Genomic DNA, 21526 nt, shown 5'->3' with positions numbered 1-21526 from the left:
TAAAAAGGGCCAGCCATACTTTGTACAGTGACATTTGAGGTCATAAAAGTCATAATGAACAACTTGTATTATGCTTAAATAGCAGAAACAAAATTTAGCTCACCTGGGCCGGTCTCCCCCTTTTTAGTAGTTTCGGTTGCTTTCAAATCATTAAGTATTTACATCTTCTAAAATTACTAATAACCCTTACCCTTACCTATATACATAGGTATAGACTATACGTAGTTAGATTAGTATCAGTCCGATTGTCATTTGTTTACTGATATGATAAAGTACTTAGTAGCAATAAAATATTGTTTTATATGTTGAGAGGAGACATAGACAAATCGTCCGTCTATTGAACAATTTGTTAAGTAATCCCTGCATTTGTTTCAATTATTCGGGCTTCCTACTTGATAGCTATTTACATTTAAATTGGGAATGGGATTTGCCGTGCCGTGATATAAATTAATGTGTACGCGTGTACGGAATATACAATCGGGCATTTTGTATGATGCTGTGCCAAATTAGAGCAATACTCACGCTTGGTTTCATTTTGGAGGGTTTATATTTTATGAGCCGCCCCACGGCTAGTACGTGCGCTACAATGGTCTTCATTATTAAGCTTAATGCGTACAATAGATATTGTGTGTATGAGTCAGTATGCCTTTTGTTAGTGACTTTTGCGTATAACCTGCAGCGTCCTAAACGTAATAGATAGATAGATAAATAGATAAAAGCTTTATTTGATTGCTGCAATAACACACAATTAAAAATACAACACAAATATAACAAAAAAAAAAAAGAACCGAAACATACAAATTGACTTAAAAATTACGAATTACATCCACATCATAAAAATAATTGCTTCACACTGTGTGCATTGCAGCAAAAACAAAAGGGTTCCGACTCAGCTATACGTCTTACCCTTTCGAGTAAAGCATGATATTCTGCCGCAACCCAGACCACGTAATATTCTTGTCAACCTGTTAGTTTGGTATAATGTATTTATTTTAAATCCATTTTCCATTCACCGATTTGTTGAACCGCCTACCAATCAAGGGCTCAATCAATGGGGTAGCGAGATATCACCACTCTTCTTCATATCGAGAGATTCTTGGGCTTCCAGACTAGTTCCTAAACATGACATTTATAACTGTTCTATTGTAACACGCACTTAGTAAAATAGTATTCACATGCTCGTCTGCGATTAATTCACCCTGAAATTAATACGTGCTATTATTGCTATTAAGGGGCTGACAACACCCAATTGCGTAAGATTGATGTTACTTGCGCAGTTTTTTAAGACAAACTATTAGTATTAGTAAGGCAAGTAAATTATTAATGTTATTATTCATTATATTTCAAAGAACATAGCCGTACTCGATACACGATTTAATGAAATCGGCTCGATAGAAAAAAATTGCAAAGATTGGTCTCGAGTCCGTCATTAAACGGTTGTGTGTCGTTCAATTATTCACTTAGTTGTCTTTAGTTAATATTATAATAACAAATATATACATATCTAAAACACTAACGAAACATTTTGCACAAATTAAAAAAATAATTAATTTAATTAATTAATAATATATAATATTTTTTTAATTTTAGAAAATTTTTTTTTCTATTTTATTTTAATATTTTTCTGCACTTATCCTACCTATCCGCCCTCTTTTAGTGACATCGCGCTATCACTTACTCTCATACGATTAGACAGTGTACGCTAGCGTCAACGTCAAGGCCATTGGGTGCTGTCACTGCTGTCAGCGTCTTAAGAAGTTTAAACAAATTCACTACCAGCGTGCAGCGATCATGACGACCTCTCTATGTGTAGGCATGTGTAGTCGTTTTTCGCTGTCTACGTGTTTTGTCATTCTATCGGCTACGCTCGTCTCGTAGCGCGTAGCTCGCTTTGGCACCGTTTTATTTCCACCCTGTTACCACAAACATTACTAATTTTATGCATAGTCCGAGATTAGCAATAAATAGGTAATACCTTTCTGATATATATTGTTAAAATATGACTAATTAACTTGAACATTGGCTGCATAGAGTTCCAAAATGTATTAGAATTGTATAACCCCTTGGTCACTGGCACATTTGATTGTTGTAAATGAACCCGAGGTATGTCGGAGTAGTGCTGTGTCCCGGACTATCTGTAGCCGCTCACCCCTCGAGGACACTGCATGTAGTACCGTCCACCCGCGCCACGCCCGTAGGTGAGCCGCTGTAGTTGATTATAATGTAAGGTGCAATCCTGCAGGTATACGATATTTTGCCAGGTGGAAGAACTGCAAGTGGAGGCTGCCCGAGCATCCATGTTGTCCACAAAACAAAGATAAACCCACAAAGACAAAAAAGCTATCCTTCAAAAAATAAATCCCGCTTTAACGCCAAACTTCGAAACTGTATCTATATAAAATTCCTTGTATCAAGATGTTTGTAAAGTTGCTATTTTTACACAAAGCTGTTTACATGTATTACTTACTTGACTTTAGATATACATATACCTAATTACCTATACATGATCTTAAATACTTAGCTTCCTTAACCCCCGGTGATTTAATAAATTGCGGCCTCGAATCTTGATTTTAACAGTCATTACACTCATTACTCCAGCAGCGTGTATCGAATGGTTCATAATTACAGTATCATTCTTCGGTGTGTAATGACGCGTGCTAGTTTACTGCGACACTAACTGCGGAACTGAACCCCTGTCCATTGCTTCTGATTGTAACAAATTGAAATTTCTATGTGATTATACCTAGTTAACTTCTTGTCATATGCTTTCAGAAGATGTGGGCTTCTATATGACGTTGCATTTATTTTCAAAATTATTAAACATAGTTTTGTGCCCTGCAAATTTGTCAACTTTTTGTTTATTAGAATTATTAGTGACAGTGTTAGGGCAACGATACCGCATGCGCTTAATGTACTTACCTACCTATAATATTTCACTATTGAGAGTTAAAAACATATTACTTAAATAAAGTAAAAATAGGGTACCAAGGTGTTTCTGTGACAAAAAAACCGGCCAAGTGCGAGTCGGGCTCGTTCATCGAGGGTTCCGTAGAAACTTTCAATAGGTAGTCAAAATTATCTCATGTTATCGAAGTACAGTCTAACAAAAAAAGAAGTTAAAAAGTGGCAACTGACAACATTTTAGTGTGATCCCTTTCAAATCAGTGTGAGAAAACGGTACGACAATACGAAGTTGCCACTTTTTAATGTCTACTCTTTTTACTCAGCCTGTATGTACCTATTGGTATCAATAAGCAATATAGTATAGCGCCATCTCTCGGCGAATTAGCTAACTAATTTGCGCGACTGATTTCAACACTTGGTTAATTAACTTCGGACTCTTCGGAGTGAATATCCAATTAAAATCAACCAGCTGCATTTAAAGCTAAAGTTATGATTAAATACATCAAATCATGTAAAAATATTTCGAATAAGTACGAGTAACGTCGATATATCTACAGGTGTATTACGTTACGAGATGCAGATTAAAGAATTTCTACCGTAATAGGTACGTTATTTTATTTTGATATTCTGTTTAGATATTTTTTTTAAAGTACGATCGTATTGAAGACTTTATTGAATAAGAAAATGTAATAGTTTTTAAAGCGCAGTCTAAATTATCTAGTAGTGGTGGGCGGCAGTGGACGGCGTGGGGCGGCGCGCCGCAGCGGTCGGGCACGCACGTCGCCGACACAATCATACACCATTTAATCATCATTAAACAGGAATCAGCACTCCGCCGAGCCGCTGCAGCCGCGTCCACGCTAATGCTTCTATTCTAAATCCATTTACTTTGTTTTTACTTTCATTTAAATTTTAGCGAGCATTTTAACAAAACCTATAGCCTCCGTTGGTAACGTAAGAATCCTGAAGTCATACAAATGCTACCATCACAGTTCAATACATTCCTTCATTCTTGGTGGCCTTAACCAACAGTAGTGATGCATTACGTTTGTATAATTCAATATTGATGATGAATGAAATTATTGGCGGTTGAAAAATTAAATCAAAAAATATCATAGTTCTACTTCCTCTGACACAAAGGCACCAAGTAAAACGCAGAGTAAAAACGTTGAAAAGATCGGTAGCGCGTGCATTGTATGAACAGCTATGTGACAGAGCGTATCACTTCGCCCCTCGGCGAGCTCTTTGTCTCCTATATCGAGATAGGCGCGTACAATTAGATACGGGAATTATTTTATTAGATCGCTCGTACACGTGCGCGCCGTGACGAACGCGATAATGTTCCCGGTGCCGAATCGGACAACGGAACAATTACATTCCGCATGAATTATCCATAATGGACGCGGCTACGGAAGCTTTGTGCTCGTAGCACCGTGACTCGAAGTCCCGGGCCGTCCGCTATTGCGTCCTTTCACGACTATAAGCATTTTTAAGGGTTGATAGGTGCCTACCTAAGCAAATGTGTTTTATGACGGGTGGCCCTTCGAATGCGAATTTGTAACGCCCGGGGTCCAGGGTGCACCGGTGCCACACGAGGCGTAACTGTACCGTTGCAAATAAAGCTCGCATTTCCAAATTAGCCTACGAACTAGAAGCTCTTTCGTTCGTCATTTGCGTCATGCCGTGACGTCGCGTGCGCGCTGCTATACACCCCTTCGCTTTACACGAATATCGGTTTACGAAGCGAAACACAGCAATTATTAATAGAGCTGCAGTAATATCCTGTTCCAATTACGTCCATAACGTGAAGTACCTGCCGTTCTAATTCCTATTCACGCTGCTCTAACTATACCTACTAGGTTGTTCATCTGTAATGCAATGCAACATGTCTTTTTTTACAGACAAATTGTACCTATTAGTAATAAATTAATAATTATGACAAGATCTTAGGTTATAATTTGTACATATTTTAATGCAAAATCAATTTAAACCAATGTCATAAGATATTAAATTTTCCGTATTAAGCCCTAATAGGAAAAGATAGGTAAGTACTAGAATTTTTGCACTATAGTTAACGGTGGTAAAATATGGTAGGTACTTAAACAATTTCTAGTTTTTTTTTCCAATATTTATTACTAACCACTATGGATGGTAGCTAAATAGTGGGAATAAATATTTATGGGAGGTAGAAGTAGTGATGGGTCGTTACCGGTAATATTACTAAAACGAGTATTTTACCAGTAATGTTACTAGTAATATTACCACTTAGCGGTAATTTAGAGAAATATAGACATAAAAATAGATAAAAAATATTTCTTTTGTGTTTATTGATACAAAGGATACATGTTGCACTGTATTATAACAAAAAATATTACCTACCTAACGTCAATTAGTAAACTACCAATATTACCAGTAATATTCCCAATACTTCCGAGTATTTTACCAATCTTACTGGTAATATTACTATAGCAGTATGATATGAAAGTTACAATGAATCATAATTTTAAGGAATAATATGGCGAAAATATAACGAAATTTTTTAAAATCTGTTTTAATTTGTTGTATTAAGGTACCGTACCAATATTAAGGTTCCGTACCTTAATGGAAAAACAGAACCCTTATAGGATCACCGTCCGTCTGTCACAGTCACAGCTAATTTTCTCCGAAACTACGGAATCGAATAACTTGAAATTTGATAGAGGTATGTAACCTTGTGACCCGAAGACGAATATGTAACTTACATTAATACATTTCTATCATAGGGGTCACTTTTGGGGGTAATGTAAAAATTAAAAATTAAAGATTTTTGAATGAAATTTTCGTACATACTATCACATGAAAGAGCTTATTTAGAAATAATTTAAGAAAAGAGGCAATAATGAAATGAAATGAAATGAAATGAAATATGAAATGAAATATTTATTTTCCAAGTAGGCATATTACAATGCGCTTATGAACGTCAAATAAAACTACGCCGGCTCTAACCCTACGCCTCAGCCTCGAGAAGATTTCAGTCCCCCCTCAGTTTGAGGAGGGTATCCACTATGGGACCGGCAAGAAACTCGGCGGGCCACTTCTTTTCAAAACATTACATCTTATAATTAACATGCATTAAAAAAAAAAAAAAAAAAAAAAACAAGATACAATTTAATAAGCAAAAGTATTCATAAAAAAAAAAATATTAACACAAGAAATTATACAAAGTACAAAGCTATTATGATTATTAATAAGAGATGTTAGAGATGTATAGAGTCTCTAAGTGTCAAAGTACATCTAAAAAAATTATACATGAAGAAAAAAAACGAATAACTAAAATAACTTTAGAGTTGTAAAAGACTCTTGTTGTCTTAAGCAAAGGAAAAAAAAATATATATATATACTTAATCTACTTTTTTCCTTGGAGATGTATATGGTCTCCAAGAGTCAGAAAGAAAAATAAACAAACAAGGACCGAACAGAGTGCCTCAACGTAATCTCATTCAAAATTAATGTTACATAGAATAGCATAGCCCCTATTAGCTGAAACTTAATAAATAACCCGTTCCAGAAACGAAAGGTGGTAAGGCGGGGTTAGACAGCCGCTGGCTTTGCACTACATCTGTAGCAACGTGTCTGTCTGTATAAACATTTTCATGTATTATTTTTCCCAGCTTAACCATATTTTTGATCACCTGTAGTACCAGGGCCGCAGATCCGGAAGGCGAAATAATAGAAATTTTCCTGCATACTCCATATTTCCTATCACCAGTAGAACCGGGACCATAGAACCGAAAGGTGGTAAGGCAGGGTTACACAGCCCTGCACACAGATTAGTTTATGTATTGTAAATAGTAGAAAATTAATAGGGCAGTATTTTATTTTTGCTTAAATCTCATCTAACAAATTTTCGTTAAACAGTAAATAGTAGAAAAAAGGCGAGGACAAAGAAGAAGAAGGAGTAAATAGTAGAAAAATGGTCCGATAATGGAGTTTCACTTCTTACTGTACCTCCGAATACAAAAGAGAGAGAAAAAAAGCGGCCGTCCTACTCGCACTTGGCGTGTTTTTTTTTCACATTACCTATTCGGTACAACAACACATTGTTAACACAAAGTTATTGGGTACCTAATGCAGACTTGCATTAAAGTATTACAATAGATAGGTACCGTAAACTGGGGTTACATTGATCAGTTTATAGTTTAAACTTCTCTAACTTCTAAATTTAATAAAAAAATGGGAACATCAACTTTTTTAGTCTTTCGCTGCAAAAAATCTAGAAAGGCTAACAAAATAATGTACGGAGAGAGAAAAAAAATACGAAAACTAGGATTTTTTTGGTAATCGAATGTAACCCCTTACAGAAGTATTTTATCTCAAGGAAACATAAAAATCGTTTCGCAAGTTCAAAAGTTACAACTGTTTAATGCTATTTTGGGGTTACTTTGATCAAATACATAAATTGCCATCTTCGAATAATCAACTTTATTTAAGATTGTCTCAATATTTATTACAAAAATAGATCAAATTGTCAGCCTCAATAAGTACCTTGACATAATACACAATAATCAACTTTGTGTAAGTATGGTCAATGTTACCCCATGCAGGTGATCAAAGACACCCCATAAACTAAATAATTAGTAATAAAATGCCTAGTTTGAATTTTAACACAAAACTCAATACAATGATATACCTAAATATATTTCTGGTAAGCTAATATTCACTGTGAACCTTTTACTTTAAGACCCACTAAGTTAGTTTTATTTGAACATGATAAATAGCCATAAACTATACTTACATTTTGACAATGTTTTACATGTGTTCTGTCTATCCTTTTATGGGACACAGGCGTGATTATATGTATGTATGTACATTTTGACAAGAGATTTGCACTGCCCACGACCATACTTGTTCTGGTTTAAGACATTTATTATCTCATAAAGAATTTACAAAATTCGCTTACATGAGATTCAATTACATTACAAATAATATCTTATGGCTAACGTGCAGTTCACTACATAAATATTTAGTTTTATAAGGGTTTGCAAATTAATTATTTTAAGTACTATTTACAATTATGCATACATGGCAGAAAAAAGTGGGTAGAAATCATTAGTTATTAACGGCGGTTCAGATGCGTCGCAGCGTAGATAATAAACAAGTAAGAATATGAGTGTTAAGGAGGTATAATGACTGCGATGCTAGTGGATGCGGCATAACAGTGCAAGTGTGCACACTACAGATGTTGTTATTTGTTGGTTATTTAGATGGTTTTACTTGTAGTCATTTAATTTATTATATGTTTAGTATATTGACCCTAAAAATGGACAGATGCGTTGGGACATGTAGAATTTTGCGTTTAAAAATTAAACGAAGTTTTTATCAATGTAACCCCAAGTATCAAAGTAACCCCAGTAGTAAAATAGTTGTATAATGGAACAGGGACAAAATATCCAAATATTAGATATATCTGCCACAAGCCACGAGATACCACAAAATTATACGAAGTATATTTGCAGTTGGTGACAATATAGGAAAGGAATGTTTCCAGTAAGACTGGTAATTTACTCGGTATTATTGGGAATATTACTAGTAAGATTGGTAATTTACTCCCCGAGGCACTCTACGAGTTTTTTTAAGTTTTATGATGGCGACTTAGTAATACATAATTAAAAAAATAACCATCGCGTGTCATAAAAATCGCAAATTTTGTATATTACCCGATTTTGGTAATATTACCGGTAAGATTGGTATTTTACTGGTAATATTCCCAAATGGAAAAATACTGGTAACGAGTATTTTACCGACGACCCATCACTAGGTAGAAGTGTGATATGTAGGTAGGCTTGTGCTGAGCCGTCTCAAGACCTTGCGAGTTGCGATGCATAACTTACCTGAATAAAAGTATTTGGACAGTGGTCAAAAGGTCTATTTTCGTGGATTTGGCAAAGGCATTCTATTACAGAGTGGCGAGTACGTGGGTAAGTAGTATGCGTGTGGTAGGTATTTAATACCTACTGTGGTCGGTCCTGCTCCTGGGGGTCGATTTTTGAATGTCGACTATTCGATTTCGTTAATTTCGTTCAATAACATCTCCACTATTAGCGATTTAAATTCTACCAATTGGATCAAAAACGAGTGGTCTTTACCACTAGATTTAACATTACTAGCCGCCTTTTTTAGGGTTCCGTAGTCAACTAGGAACCCTTATAGTTTCGCCATGTCTGTCTGTCCGTCCGTCCGTCCGTCCGTCCGCGGATAATCTCAGTAACTGTAAGTACTAGAAAGCTGAAATTTGGTACCAATATGTATATCAATCACGCCAACAAAGTGCAAAAATAAAAAATGGAAAAAAATATTTTATTAGGGTAGCCCCCCTACATGTAAAGTGGGGTCTGATATTTTTTTTCATTCCAACCCCAACGTGTGATATATTGTTGGATAGGTATTTAAAAATGAATAAGGGTTTACTAAGATCGTTTTTTGATAATACTAATATTTTCGAAAATAATCGCTCCTAAAGGAAAAAAAAGTGCGTCCCCCCCCTCTAACTTTTGAACCATATGTGTAAAAAATATGAAAAAAATCACAAAAGTAGAACTTTATAAAGACTTTCTAGGAAAATTGTTTTGAACTTGATAGATTCAGTAGTTTTTGAGAAAAATACGGAAAACTACGGAACCCTACACTGAGCGTGGCCCGATACGCTCTTGGCCGGTTTTCAAAAATAGCATTACGTCGTTTTCCACAGACTTTCGAACGGCGAATTCATACCTTCGAGATTCAAAAATCGGTCCCCTGTAGGTGTAAATGAATCCGCCGACGATAAAATTTAACCTCATGGATCCTACAAATAGTTTTGCATCGACAATGATTCTGTTATTTATGTTTTATTATGTGACGAAAATAACAATACCTTCCTATATGGAATATTGGAAACAAGGATCGGTAACCTTGGCAAGCTCGACGAAATATCAATGGAATTTATTACTCCGGCAACGATAACCCAGATACCGTAAGTTGAGCGTATAAAAAGCGGCAAGTACGGCCTCCCCGGTGGTAGCGGGTAGTACGGTGGGCCCTGTCGGTATCGTCGCACGTAAGCCCGATTTACTTACTAACTTTCGACGCACGCACTCTTTTGCTCTGTTGTTATAATATTGGTTCGTGTTTTGTTGCTTATTATAATTTTGCGACTGGGAAAATATATTTTTTTAAAGTATAACCGATATTTATTTATTTAAAAGAACACTTTACACCAATTATTTGCATTACACATATTCCGAGTTCATTAAGGATTATTAGTTCCCAAAATGTTTAAACATAAAATAGTTCCCAAAATTGAATATTTAGTGCTACTTATGTACAGATTTAATAAATTTATTTCTAGGCATTTATGTATTCATGCGATTGGATATATATTATATTCCAATTTATTACTTAAGCTCGAAAGAATTTCTATTCTAATTACGTTATTCGATAGCGTAAACGTGACGAAAAATGGTTTAATTACCTATATGGAGAAAGTTAACAGCGCCCCCATACGGTTTCTTACTAGAACCAATGTACTTATCTTCCTTATTTTCCGTAACCCCTATCGACTTACGCATTCTAAAACGTCTGGACTTCAAACTTCAAACTTTTTATTTTGCAAGAATACACGTAAATACAAATAGGTCTTAAAACTAGGGAAGTGTCAGTGTATTCGACCAACAGGCATGCAAAAGATACTTAAACAGATTAAAAAGATTAAAAATTGAAGTTATAAAATGTCAACATGTAACTAACCTACCTAACCTAAGGACTAAGGAGGACTAAGAGCCCAGAGCCGCCAGACCTTCCTCATTTTATCAAAGACGAAACGTTGGGATAATGTAGAGTTCGTGTTGGCGTTTAATGTCTGCGTGTTCCCTAGTTCCGCCGTCGTTTTTGCGGCCATACTTAAGACTGATTTTTATTGTACATTATGATAATTGATAGTCATCATTTCCTAGCCATAACTTACGGACCTTACGGTGACCGCTTAATTCCATCAGGAGGACCGTATAACTGTTTGCCACCGACGTGGTATAAAAAAAACTTGAGAAATTAGGCAAGTTATAGACACTTTCAACCGTCTGGTAAAAGTTACGGCTGGCGGAAATGGTCAGGAAATGATGATTAACAAATTCTTACAGTTTTTTCTAATACATATATAAAAATCAGCCTTGAGAATTCAAGTTAGTGTTTTAAAAAAAAGTAAGTAATGCAAAAAAATGGCCGACGGGGCGAACTAGGTATAATATGCAGACATTAAACGTCGATACGAATTCTACATTATCCCAAAGTTTCATCTTTGAGAAAATGAGGAAGGTCTGGCGGCTCTGGGCTCTTAAGTCCATGAGTAGAAGTGGCTATAGCCTTTTGCTCTGGCGTAAAAATCACGAACTCAAGTCTAAAACGCACAATACTCGTCTTAGTCTATTAAGATAGTTTTAACTTACTAAAAGTAACTCGCTCATGCTGTGTGAAAAAAATCTGGCCTTTCTACATACCAAAGAGGATCGAGTAGTATACGGAGTTATGTCTTTGTACATATCTAGATTACATTCAAGAAAAATACACTTCTAGACTTATTTAAGTATTATGTACCTATAGTTACATAATTTAAAATATTGTAAACCGGACTTTAACTTATGCGAATGCTTATGAGTTACGTATGTGTCCCTGTTCATAAGAAATTAAACTTTTTATTAGGGTCAGAGTCAGAGCATCGACCATTCATAGATTAATCTACGTATAACCCGTTAAATGTAACTTTCAATTCGTTTTGTTACAGATTTTGAAAAAAAAATGCGACTAAGTTAACAAATTCACATATTTGAACTCGTTTTCAACATGAGCTTATTTGTTGATTTGCGCCAAATCAAAACTTCCGTCTCAAATCTGTCGGAGATGGTGGATAAAATATCTACGTCGGTGGGCAAGGACAAACATTGCGACGCTCGCACGCCCCGGCACGAGGATTCCGTGCTTTTCGACGAACGGCCCCCCTACAAGCCTACTTTAGGGTTCGGGGTTCGTTTTTCTCAGAGTCAAGAAGACGTTTATAAAAATATGCCTTCATCACGTCTACGCAGTCATATGTCACTTCCCAATTTGGGTAAAGCGAGTGGAGTATTCGAGAAAACGGAAATGGCTCATGAAATTGGCCCGAAGATACTCGAATTAGACGATAAAGACATCGAAAGTTCCGTTAAAGCCATACAAACCTTGTCTGATAATATTAATGATTGGATTATGACCTCTACCTATAAGAGACCCCACTTTGATGATAATGGAGACACGCATCCTATGGACTTTGTAGAGTATGTAAAGTATTACATGTCTGAGTTGAACATGCCTGTAGAGAAACAACTCGCCTTTATTATGTCATGCTTCGAAGGTGTACCGCTTATGTGGGCTCGCTGTTTCAAAAGTGAATTCAAAGACGTAGAACATTTTTTCAAAGCGTTCGAAGAAGAATTTTGGGGGGCTGACAGGCAAAAGGCTGCCCTGTATGATATGAAGTTAGGAAAGTATGACGAAGCTAATCAACAGATACCTATGTCGGAATATTTCTTGCAGAAAGTTTCTAGCTACAGGCACCTCAATCCACCGCCCTCCGACCTGGAGATCGTGTACTCGCTGGCTGCTCACTTTCCATCTGCAGTTGAGCTAGAATTGCGACTGTCTCCGAAGCCGACGCTACGTGAAGCTTACAGGATGCTGAGGCGCAGAGAGGGCGAAGCGTCGGACTTCCTTCCGAATTACTTGTACGAAATGTGCGAAGCCTTCCAACGCGGCCAGAGACCGGAGTCGGCGCGTCGCCAGGACGCCGGACTTGCGGCAAACTCCACAGAAAAACATTCCTAGAAAATACGCGGCTATTTCTAATAATATACATATACCACGCTTTTGTAGGTACTTAAAGTAAAAAACAGCCGAACTAAACTATTAGTCAACTTATTTCATGCCTTACACCTTACACCTAAGTAGTGCTGATATTCACATAAAATAACGAAGTTGACGTTGCTCAATAAATAGAATTGATTATACAACACATTGTTTTGTTTTAATACCCATTAGTTAAAACTCGTTGCTTTTTCTATTAATACTTATCTACCTACCTGATACAAAATTTAACTGTAGGTATAATTTGTTAGAACAAAAGATAATAAACTTCAAGTTTACCTTCTGTGATCTGATGTTCTAACAAAATGAAGATGCAGTAGAGGTAGTAAGTACCTACATGATATTATCCTTTGCAATGTTCAATTACCATTTCAGTGACAGTTATATATTATGTATGTATGTAAATGTATGTAAACACTTTATTGTACATAAGACAAGTTAGGACATAGAAATACAGTATAGTTATGGTGTACAAAGGCGAACTTATCCCTATAAGGGATCTCTTCCAGTCAACCTTTGAGCTAATTGAAAGGAAAAACTAATTAAAACATGATAGACAAACGAACACTGTACAGAAAAGAAAAACATATAGTTCAATTATTACCCAAGTAATAATTAGAACCTGCAGCCTATTATACCAATATCTACAAATACATAAATATATATACCTTATATTTAAATATATATTTTTGAATTGAATATATTTATATTTATGTATAAATATATATATTCAACATCACAATTAAATCAAATAATTAGTACCTACTCAACCAGTACACGTCATTGGATAGCCATAACTTATGCAAATTCCTCTTGAGTGATGCTACCGATTGGGACTGTCTAATAGACAACGGCAATTTGTTCCATAATTGTACAGCGCGCAACGATTCCGAGTATGCTCGGGTCTTGTTAGACGGTACAGCAAGAGTCAGGTTTGCACTAGATCTCAAGCGATGACTACTACCAACTGCCAGTTATGACAGCGATCTTTTTTTTTTTTTTTTTTTTTTTTTTTTTGTATATACATATATTGGCATGACCAAAAACAGGCATCAAATAGTTCGGTATCTGGAAAGAGAAATATGGATAGTGAGAATTTAGAGTAATAGAGGTTTTATATTATGCTGGAAAAAATAAATTGCATGTTGCGGGAATTAAAATGTTTCAATGTTCTGCAATTTCTACATTACTAGGAGAGGCTGGATTAAACAGGACATTGAAAAGCAATAGAGTTGTGCCTGCTCGTTCACTGTAAGATCGCTCCCAAATAGTACGATCTCCGAAGTGTACTAGTTCGTTCTTTTAGGACATTTAGTACAGTAGTACACCGAGAGAGCGAGAGACAAATTGTGCATATGTGCATATAGCGTACAGTAACGCTCGCTCGCACTAGCCGAGAGATGATCGGCCGTTTTCGCGCGCTCTCGGTCCGAGTCAGTCGGTTCTAGTTCGGTTGCGGTCGGATCACACTTCTCGGCTCTTCGCTCCTTTCGCTCCCATTTTGTTGCGCGTGGCGCGTGTGTGAGTGTACTAAATGTACTAGAGAGCAGAATCATTTGGGAGTAGTTCGGTCTAGTACAGTGCAGGGAATCGTGTCTTTTGTACTATCAGTACATGTACTACACAAGTCTAAAAAGCAATGTCAAAATGTGCACGTCCCTACGCCTACGAATCGGTAGCCAACCAAGCCACACCTCTGACACTGGCGATTAAATATATGAAAGAGGCGCGTTCCTAGTCACACAGTCTAAGCTCGTGTAGGTGAACGCGTATTATGCTTGTATGAGTGACATATGACAGGTCGACTGTTCGCGTTTTTGACAGACGTTAACTGTGAGGTAACCGAGAGGGGGTGGGCGGCACTTTCAGCGGGGAGCGGGAGGTGCCATACTGTATGATAATACTCTTTTCCCCTCACTAGCTTGGAAACACGTGTTTTGTCCTTTAATACCAGCGGGTAAACACGTGTTTTGGGGAGGAAGTCCTTTAATACGACAGCGGGTAAAAACGGATTTTATCCATCTCCCCGTGTTACACAAAGTAATTTTTCACCTTGAATAAAGTCAAATTAACTACTTTAAAATTGATAAAAGTAGGTGAATCTAGTAATTAAGATGATTTACTACCTGTGGAACTACTGAAAGCAATGATAAACGCATTCTTTTGCGTTGTAGTTTCGCACGAGCGAAGCGAGTGGTTCGAGAATAGAATCCTGAACTTGAGAGTTTTTGAACACACATTTGTAGGTAGAGTAAAATACATTTGCACCCGAGTGTAATACAAAACTTTTCTCCTCACTATAGCGAGGAAAGTAAAACGCAAAAAACGCGTTAATCATTGCTTTCAGTAGTTCCACAGGTGGTAAAACATCGTCATCACTAGATTCACTCATTTTTATCAATTTTAAAGCAGTCAAAATGACTATATTCAAGGTAAAGTTACTTTATCCACTAGTGGATAAAATGCGTTTTTCACCACACTCGGTATTAAAATACAAAACACGTTTTCCCTCTAGTGTATAAAAAATAACTATTTCATCACATTTGCTGTTTAAAAGTCTCATTGCGTCTACGTGTACTGAAGCATAATGTACTATTTTATTCCCAAGGGAATAATGGATTTAGTTTTAAAAATTAATACAATCCGTACAATACTTCAGGCAAAGGATGTTTCAATCAACCAAGGATTTTTGTTGCACAACCAAAATTTGACTATTAAGCTACAAAAGATATTATACGGTATGAAAAATGCAATTTATTTATGTTTTAGAATTATTTCAGTGTGTTTTGCATTTATTTCGTAAATTTAACTCAGATAAATCGTTATAATTTACAATCTGACAATATGTTCTCGACTCGCGCTTTGCCTTTTTCTCTCAAATGTGATGAAAAACATTGTGTGTAACTCAGGAGGTAAGGATATTAAATTTAATACTCGTGTCTCTATTCATATCAGGTCACTCGTATTTAATGACCCCCTTACCTCCCTTGTTGCACAATGTAGGTACTATTATTATACTGTGACCAAGATGAGAACGGAACTCAGAGATATGGTCATACTTCCGTAAACTAAAAATGTAGAGCGGATGCATACATTTTGTAGGCGCTCTAGCTTATCAAGCAGTTCCTCCCTCAGGTCCAAAAATGCAATGTCACAGTAATCTAAAAGTGGTAACAAAAGGGATCGTGCAAGCGTCGCCTTGGTATATGAAACGGGAGAAAGTTTTGGAGTCGTTTTAAAGAGTGGAGAGATGCAAACACCCTTTTACTCACCTCAGCCGTATGCGCAGCCCATGAGAGCGTCTCATCCATGGTGATACCCAAATTCCTAACAGTATATTATATATTATAGCGGTAGTTAATAGTTACTTACATGTAAACCTACTACCTATGCCTACTAAACAAACACTCGCGTCACGAGCTTTTAAGATATACAATACAGAGTGGGGCCTGTAACAAAGGCGAAGAATTGAACTGTAGGCATAATCAACATTTTTTCAGTGACTTTTAAAAATTATGAAGTCTTTAAATTTTTAATTTTTCATACAAAATAAATATTAGCTTCAATGTACGCCATTATTGTTGTCATTGACGTTGTCTGTCACACTTTAGACTTAACAGAATTCGCAATACATTACCTCTTAGAAAAAACTTTCAAGGGTGATAAAAATCAAAATACAAGTTATTTTTAAAAGTCGCCGAACAAATGTTGATCAGTATAAGGAGAATAGCCTAGAGTTCAATTCTTCGCCTTTGTTACAGGCCCCACTCTGTATACTTACATACTTGTTGGTACAATTGGACCAAGCTAACGCTCTATATATGGAATGTTCAATGATAAAGTGTGAACATTTTGTCACAGTGAAAAGTAACGTGCCAAGCTAGTTAGTTAAGTCAGGTGCGAGTATCGTTAAGAGTAGCTCGTTTCACCTGCTACAGATAGGCCTTCTCGGCTTTCCCAGCTCATCCATCCTAGCCAAGGTATTAATCGCTTGCTCTATGTGTCCCTCTATCACTCCTATAATATATTGACGTGGATTTTCGTTGCAAAGACGTTATCGTATTATAAAGCGTTGTTTGATTGACACAGAGCGCTGCACGAGAGCGAGGGAAACTGGACGGAGGTTGACTGCGCGACGGCGAGGCGCGATGGAGCGTTATGGGCCGGCCAGGTAATGTTACCCAGAACCTATGTTCAGTAGGTATGGAATTTCTTCTAACTAATTCATCCTCCTTGCGTTATAACGGCATTTGCCAGGCTCCCTGGGGTCCGCTTTTGACAACTAATCCCAAGACTATAGGCGTAACCGCGCGTTTTACGAAAGCGACTGCCATCTGACCTTCCAACCCGAAGGGCAACTAGGCCTTATTCGAATTAGTCCGGTTTCCTCAGGATGTTTTCCTTTACTGAAAAGTGCTTGTGACCTATCAAATACGCGACCTCCGGATTAAAAGTCGCACGCTCTTACCGCTAAGGCCACCAGCGCTTACGCTAGGCCAACAGAGCTTCCGCTAGGCCACAAAGCGTTTCCACTAGGCCACCAGCGCTTCTTCTTCTTACTAATTATGAAATAAAATATTGTGCAAAATGGCAGTAAAAAAGTACCTAAGTGAACGTCTTCTTAGGCTCGTGCGTGCCGACGGCAGCCCGGGGCGATGGCGCACGTGGCGGCGGCCGCGCGGCTGACGCGCGCCGCCTGTCTGGCCGCGCACGCCGGCGACCGCTGGAACTGCTCCTCCATCGAGCGCGCGCCCAACTACTCGCCAGACCTACTCACCGGTAAGTGCCAAACAACTTCTAATATTTATAATTATACGGCTCTTCCAAACGACGGTGTATAACTTTGACCATGACCCGCCGCACATCCTATTTAGCCTATTTAGGTAAAACCACCACAATATTCAAATAAAAAAATAAAAAAAACCCCGACGTTGTGGCTCGATTTTCATGAAACCGGCTAAAAAGACTCCCGACCAACTCAGCTTTCAAACAAAAAAAACTAAATCTAAATCGGTTCATGCGTTCGGGAGCTACGATGTCACAGACATACAGACACGTCAAACTTATAACACCCCGTCGATTTTGCGTCGGGGGTTAACAAAGAATAATATGCCAACACGCTATTTAAAGACTGATTTACAAACGGTGTAAAATTGTCAAATCTTTAAAATTAATCTTGGTAGATTTGTTGTCTCTGGAGAAAGTAGTGTAGGCCGTAGACCCTAATTCCCTCACTATTACCAAGGCTAAATATTACTAATTAGTTAATCTAATTTTGTATAGGTGTATAAAATAATCGTAGCACTTTTGTAGTCGTAGCTATGTTGTAGCACTTGGTACCTAGCATTATATAAGGGTCATATATTTTCGATCGCGTTTTATAAGTACATATAATTATAAAACACCATAAGTAGCTATACCTACTCTAGAAACGCATATCGAATACAATTGAAGCCACTTGTGCCTATAGCCGTAGCACTGTCGTAGCATTGTTGTGGGACTTTATGCTAAAGACAGTCGTGTACACCCGAAAGAGATACAAAACCTAGTATGTAATAGGGTTTCTGCTCGAGAGTCTCGTTACTCGAGACAACTCGAGAATTTCGGCTTCATTCGAGACGAGAAAAAAATTACAGGTACTCAAGACTCGAGTTCCGAATATAAAGTACGAACTGAAGAGAAATGCAACTTTTTACCTTCTGCCCGGTCTCATTGCGAGGCGGTGGGGACGGTGTCGAACGGCGACCATAAATTATAACGAGATAAAGCGATCTAACCTCTCGTTCCAACGTAATAAGCTGGCAGCAACTTTGGCTAGTTTTGACAGCCTCGTGTTATTTAAAAGCACTTCGTCATTACGAAAAAGTCAGCGCGTTTATGTATCTTGGGTCATTGATAACCTGCGAAGAGTGCTATGGATAACTTCGACAAGATTTGGAAGAACAATCCGACGTCAAAATAAAGTGTGATTAGTTCGATCTCTTGTCTTCTCGATAATCTCGATATTTATGTATGGTGCCGAAACTTGGACCCTGAAAAGCTGTGACGTGGCTAAGATTGACGCTTTTGAGATGTGGTGCTGGCGAAGACTGCTACGAGTATAACTTGAAAAGCTAGAAGAACTAACATCTCTATTTTGCAAGAACTGAATATCACCACACGGCTCTCCAAAATATGCCAAGAGCGACCCTCAGATTTTTCGGACACATTATGAGAGCACCAATATGGCGAATTAATGGTAAACATTCTTGGGGTGGGGCTCGTAAGATATGGTCTGACTGTGTGAAGAAATCGTGCGTATACTGTGCAGTCCACATGGCTTATGACCGCGTTCAATGGAGACACGCTACTTGTGGTCGCGATCCTCAGCAATGAGGAAACGAGCAAGAAGAAGAAGTTATTTTAAACGTTTAATTTCAATGACATTATGATTTAATACATGACATTTTAATTTACTTAACCCGTGCACAGGCGGGGAAGTTAAAGGATTAGGTATTATTTTCAAGTCTAAATTGTAGTTTTCTTATTAAAATTTAATTTATGTTTATTTCAAAGAAGATTTTTATTGCTGTTACGCATTTCTAATCATAGTGTGGTGCAATAAAAACTACTAATCATATTGTTGTTTGTTATTTTATCAAAATTTTACCATTTATAAAAAAATACTCGAGACTCGAGAAGACTCGCGACTTTGGGCTCGAGATTTCTCGAAACTGGAGACTTCAAATAGGTCGAGAAATCAGAAACCCTACCTAGTAAGGTCAGTGCGGCAGCTTTGAAATAAAGTTTGAGTGGATAAAACTAGACTATTAGTCTGGAGTGATCCGCATGGTCCTATGGGCTAGCAAATTTTATATTCTACACATCTCTTTAATACTTTGGTGAATTAAAGTAAACTTATGTGATAAAAATCACTTTTTTAAGGCTCGGCGGGTTGACCGTCCGTCCCCACGCGCTGAGTAAGGAAAGACCGTCTAGTGCTCGTTGTCGCGTAATTTCATATGGAAAGAAGTATCAAAATCATGTTCATTGTTATGTTTTAGTTTTAATAACAGGGACTAATGCGATAGATATTAAAACAAATAACGTTGATATTTTCAACATCTCAGCATTTTTCTATTTATAAGGCAAGACTGTAAATGAGGTTGATAACCTTCTTTTTTCAGGTCCAGACAAAAGCAAAGCCGAAACTTATAATTAAATTTAACCTACAACACCCGCTTAAACTCGACTTATTTCCCATAAAGCCTAAAAAAGTGCCTTACTCTTATATGCCGGTCTTTCCGACTAGGCACAATTTCGAAGTTACATATTTCAAAACATAAAACAATAAATTGAACGCGTTTTAAGAGCATTAATTGTACTAGACAGGAAGAACGATTATTAAATTACTACGTTACATACATAATGCACAGATATTCCAACTGCTTCTATTTGATTTTAATTTTTTGCGTACCTAACCATGTTGAACTCGATGGTCGAGTTCGAAACACGAATCAAGTTTTTTGTTAACGTCCTAGGGATATCTATCGAAGACTATTAAGGATGAAAAACTGTTATACCTTCGGAGGTGTAAGAAGTGATAGATATGTAAATACAAAAGTTATATTCAGTAGACGGTCTTTCTGGGTAGACGGTCTTCCCGACACTGACCTTAAGTATTTCGTGAAGCGGAATCTAGAAGCTTTGAAAACATATAGATACTTATTCTATTTTTTTTTCTTCTATCGAGGCTGAAAACCTCATGACTTAATCGTTAAAGTCCGTTTATAAAAGCCTTATATTGATATACAATTAAATCGATCCCAGCTATTTTGAGATCAATAAAATAGCATGACTTTTTTAAAAGAACGTTTTGCTGACATATTGTATGGGCGCTGTTAAATACCTACCCGATACCAGCGCCGTCGGTGCACCCGCGCGACGGTGCAGACGCCTTATACATTCACATTTATTTTCAGGAGAGATCTTCAAGCTCGCATGTAAAAGACATCTTAGTTCTAAGCAACACAACACGCATAACCTGCAACCTTTATAAACCGAGACGAATCCTAGATTAAAGACAATGAAGTATAAAGATAACTTAAAGATAGGGCTATAATTAAGTATGCACATTGATAGTAGTGTAGATTATGTCTAAGACTATAAATCCCAAGAATAATTTGAATGATAAGAGAAAAGCACTTGGTCTAGTTGTTTTAAATCAGTGTCGGCATTGTACGGGGGCGGCCAACGGAACGGCAGCGCCCGCTTCTTTCAGAGCGTTCGTTCCGCGCCCGTCGGCGTCGCTTATTATTTACGTGTCACAAACATGATTATTAATTACACTCTAGCCATTTTTTTTTTCATTTTAACATTATCATAGGTTCTTTGTGCCATGGCGCATTTAAATAAAGAGCGTAAATACGGATGTTCTTTATTTATTTAAATGTAACTACGCAACAAAATTGTGTAGGTTCCGGCTCAGTAACTACAGGAAGTACCTAAGTAAAGTATTAATGACAACCGCCTCTTAACCAAAATATAAATGATGAACGGATTATTATTGTTTTCAACTTTTCATCAGTTTATTTTTTTAACTTATGATCAGATCATCACACTTGCAAGGTAAATGTGCAACATAATTAACTCTAGGTATCATTTTTTTTTAAACATGTTGAACTGTCAGGAATATTAAAAACTCATGTATTTACAAAATTGCTTTGGCAGCCCT

The 21526-nt window shown here is 37.1% G+C and overlaps 2 protein-coding genes across 3 annotated transcripts in view; both read left to right on the top strand.

Annotated features, from left to right (window-relative positions):
* The window catches only part of LOC125240737 (protein Wnt-11-like), a 52962-nt gene that overhangs the window by 18811 nt on the left and 12625 nt on the right, over positions 1-21526 (top strand). For both annotated transcript variants that reach the window (XM_048148785.1, XM_048148784.1), the window contains exons 2-3: positions 16903-16984; positions 17439-17592. In XM_048148785.1, coding sequence (XP_048004742.1) covers positions 16903-16984; positions 17439-17592 — 236 coding nt within the window. The remainder of the gene's footprint in view (positions 1-16902; positions 16985-17438; positions 17593-21526) is intronic.
* On the top strand, positions 9965-12933 carry LOC125240738. Its single transcript, XM_048148786.1, has 2 exons — positions 9965-9979; positions 11699-12933. Exon 2 carries the CDS (start codon positions 11758-11760, stop codon positions 12772-12774), a length of 1017 nt encoding a protein of 338 aa, XP_048004743.1. The 5' UTR covers positions 9965-9979; positions 11699-11757; the 3' UTR covers positions 12775-12933.

This window comes from Leguminivora glycinivorella, chromosome Z, assembly GCF_023078275.1.
Source record: "Leguminivora glycinivorella isolate SPB_JAAS2020 chromosome Z, LegGlyc_1.1, whole genome shotgun sequence".
NCBI lineage: Eukaryota > Metazoa > Arthropoda > Insecta > Lepidoptera > Tortricidae > Leguminivora > Leguminivora glycinivorella.
The sequence above is the reverse complement of the archived record's forward strand: the minus strand, read 5'-3'. Positions and strand labels throughout refer to the sequence as shown.

Excerpts from the sequence above, each read along its gene's own strand:
- LOC125240738 (XM_048148786.1), top strand. The coding sequence starts at position 11,758 with ATGAGCTTATTTGTTGATTTGCGCCAAATCAAAACTTCCGTCTCAAAT.